General features: G+C 50.0%; 1 protein-coding gene across 1 annotated transcript; it reads left to right on the top strand.

Moving 5' to 3' along the window:
* Nucleotides 1-251: 251 nt before the first annotated feature.
* LOC148538280 (uncharacterized) lies at nucleotides 252-3,433 on the top strand. The gene is given in 3 exon segments (XM_088457593.1): nucleotides 252-1,442; nucleotides 1,444-2,623; nucleotides 3,396-3,433. Coding segments are annotated over 3 exon segments (2,409 nt in total).
* The last annotated feature ends 200 nt before the right edge of the window (nucleotides 3,434-3,633 follow it).

Genomic DNA, 3,633 nt, shown 5'->3' with positions numbered 1-3,633 from the left:
CTGGCCCATGCGGCGGGTCCGGTGGCCATCTTGCCTCAAGTGGCCATTTTAGGTGCCGGGTCTCCTTATTTCCGAGGCACTTTTTCACAGTTTTCGGGGGGTTTGGTGCCGCGTTTAAGCTCCCCAGCGTTGCACACGACTCCAATCGCTGGAGTATCGTTTGGGCACATGGTTCCGGTTTCTATTCAACCCCATGGTACACTCCAGCCGGCAGCCAGTCACCCTCCTTTAATGCGCCAGCCCCCCTTTCCATGGCTGCTGCCGTCCCTCCTGCCCCCTTTTACTCTCCCCATTACGTGGCCCCTCCCTCGGCATACCCTCCTGCTTTTCAGCAAGCGCAATTCCAGTACCCTTACCTGCCAGCTTGGCAAGTTTACCCTCCTTCCTCGGTTGCACCCCCGCCTTTACCCTCAGTTTCATCTTTCAGCACTTACACTGGCCAAGCGGCCTCTTCTGTGCCCCTGCCCAGTTTGTCGCCTCTTCCACGGGCACCAACCATTCCTCCTCCTATGGCTGTCACCGCGCCGCTTCCCACATCAGAGGTTTCCAGGTCTGTGTCTGCGGTGGCTCACACGTCTTCCTTAGTTCCAGGCTTAGAAGTTTCGGATGGTCGAGGTGGTGAGGTGTCAGCGGTTCATTCGTTGCCTGCTCCGGGACATGAGGATTCGGCACCGGTATCCGAAGCTTTGGCGTCGTCAGGGGAGAAGTCTGCCGAGGCGGGTCCGCTTCCATCTGGTTCCGGTGAGTATGAAACTCCTCTGTCTTCTTCTGACTCTTCTTCTTCTTCATCTCACTCTTCTGGTTCCCCTGCTCGCCCCCGTAAGATTGCTCGAATGGTTGCGCGGCGGCTGGATAAAAAGTCAGGTAGCGATGCTAGAAAGATTGACGAGACAGGGGCTAAAGCGCAGGAGGCAGGGGCAGATACAGTCCACTGCGCGAATACTGCGGTGCTACGAGGCTTACAGAAAAGTGTTAAAGGCAAGATTCGCAAGGGTAAATTTGTAGACCTTTTTGCACTCACAGATGACATGAAGAAAGGCTTGGCGCAGGCTAAAAAATCGGGAGGCATGGGGGAAGATGCTTTTTGCAGCTTTAATACTTGGTTGAAGGGCATGCTCCTATTTGAGACATGTTATTTGGAGACCAGGGCGCAGGAGCACGTTAACATTCTCAGGTACTTATTTTTAGTGCTTGACATGTTCGTCCGGTCTCGTAACTTGGCATGGCGCGAATATGATTCACAATTTAGAAAAAAACATGACGGTGCTTTAGTTATTCCTTTCGGGGTAAAAGATGTGGAAGTGTGGTTAGAGGTCGCACAACAACGTCGGCCTCCCTTGGACAGTGTGCCTCCTCGGAAAAGCTATGCTACCAACAGGCAGGGGACGGCAGGAGCGGGGAGAGGGAAATGTTTTGCCTATAACGACTCCAAATGTACTAGGGGGTCAGGCTGTCACTTTCGCCACTCCTGTCGTCTCTGCGGAGGTGAACATCCGGCCAAGGACTGTCGACGTGGGGCAGGAGGTGTTTCCCAGGACCGTGCCGAGGGACACAAGGGTGCTGGTTAAGGCTAGTTCTCCAGTCCGCTTGGATTCTCTTATTAGATGGTTGCAGTTATACCCATGTAGAGAGGATGCATTGTTTCTTTTTGAAGGGTTTTCAGAAGGTTTTCGTTTGCCCATAGACAGGCCGTTGCTAGTTAGGGCGTCGCAGAACTTACGCTCTGCCAGGGATTTTCCCAGGGAATTGAGGGATAAAGTGTGTGCGGAGGTTTTGCTGGGGAGGATGGAAGGTCCTTTTCCTTGTCCTCCTTTGCAAAATCTCTGTATTTCTCCGGTAGGCATAGTTCCTAAAAAAGTGCCGGGCAGGTTTCGTTTGATACATCTCTTGTATCCGCAGGGAGGTTCTGTTAATGATGCCATACCTGAGAATTGTCGTAGGGTCGTTTATCAATCGTTTGACGACAGCTTGAATTTAGTACGTAGTTTTGGGCATGGCGTTTTGTTGGCAAAATTAGATATAGAAGCAGCGTTCCGTTTATTGCCAATGCATCCTGAGGCTATGAAATTTATGGGTTTTAGGTTAGATTCGGGTTATTTTGTAGATAAATGTTTACCTATGGGCTGTGCGGTTTCCTGTGCCTATTTTGAGAAATTCAGCTCCTTTTTGCAATGGTGTCTACATGCCGGGACCGGAAAAACGGGCATAGCGCACTATTTAGATGATTTTCTCTTTATTGGTCCAGGAAAAAGTAACGTTTGTTCTGACCTCCTTTTTTCTGCGCAGTCCTTATTTAGAGTTTTAGGTGTTCCCGTTGCTAATGAGAAGACAGAGGGTCCGTCTGTTTGCTTATCTTATTTGGGAATCGAGATAGACATGGTGGCGGGTTGTTGTAGACTTCCCATTGATAAGGTTGAGAAACTGCGTGGACTTATTGCAATCTGCTTAGCAGAGGACTCGGTAAGGTTACGTAGAGTTCAGTCTCTTCTCGGTTCCTTAAATTTTGCTTGCCGTATTATTCCCGTGGGTAGAGTTTTTTGTAGAATATTGGAGAGGGCAACTGCTGGCGTGGTTCGGCCGCATCACTACGTTCGCCTGTCAGCGGAGATAAAGGAGGATCTTCGTATGTGGAACAGATTTTTGATACACTTTAATGGCGAACGCATTTGGCCTTCACCTCCTTTAGCGAACAGCTCGTTGCAACTTTTTACGGATGCGGCCGGATCGTCCGGTTTGGGGGCCTTTTTCAATGGGGAATGGTGCGCGGCTCCGTGGCCGATAGCTTGGCGCGAGGAGGGTTTGACAGACAACTTGTTGCTGCTGGAACTTTTCCCAATTGTGGTATCAGTTGAACTTTGGTCCGTGCGACTGAGCAACTGTCATGTAGTATTTTGGTGTGACAATTTGGGTGTGGTTCATGCCATCAACAACCAGCGTTCGTCTTCACATTTTGTTTTGCGTTTGCTCCGGCATTTAGTTTTGCGCTGCTTGGAGTTTAATATTAGATTCAGGGCAAAGCATGTACCAGGTGTATGTAATCAGATTGCTGACGCGCTGTCCCGATTTCAATTCGATCGCTTCCGGGCGCTTGTGCCATCGGCTTCTAACGTTGGTTTGGTATGCCCCTCGTTTGTGTGGCAGATTATCAGGCCAGCTTAGAAGGTTTGGCGTTAAGGTCGCTTGCTCCATCAACTTTCCGGGCTTACTCAGCGGCTTGGCGGGATTGGTGCCCGCATTGTGCTCTCCCGGACATGGAGGGTAAGTCTCCGGAACAGTTGATTTCATCTTTTGTTTGGGTTAGATATCAGCAGGGCAGATCTAGAGCGTTTATGGGTTCTACGCTTGCTGGGGTCTCCTTCTTTTGCAAGTTAAAAGGTTTGCATGATCCCACCAAGGCTTTCATGCTAGTGAAGGCTTTGAAGAGTTGGGCTAAGGGGTCGCCAGCGCGTTCAGACTCTCGTCGGCCAGTTGATTTGCAGCTTTTGTCTGGCTTGTTGACATCAATGGGGAAGTTAGCGGTTGATGAGTATGAGGCTTTTCTTTTGCGCCTTGCTTTTGTGGTAGCGTTTTTTGGGGCTTTTCGGGTTAGTGAGGTAGTGTCTAGTAATAAAACTTTCACAGTTTCTGGTCTTT

The sequence above is a fragment of the Taudactylus pleione genome, unplaced genomic scaffold (genome assembly GCF_031769625.1).
Source record: "Taudactylus pleione unplaced genomic scaffold, aTauple2 ptg000041l, whole genome shotgun sequence".
NCBI lineage: Eukaryota > Metazoa > Chordata > Amphibia > Anura > Myobatrachidae > Taudactylus > Taudactylus pleione.
The sequence above is the reverse complement of the archived record's forward strand: the minus strand, read 5'-3'. Positions and strand labels throughout refer to the sequence as shown.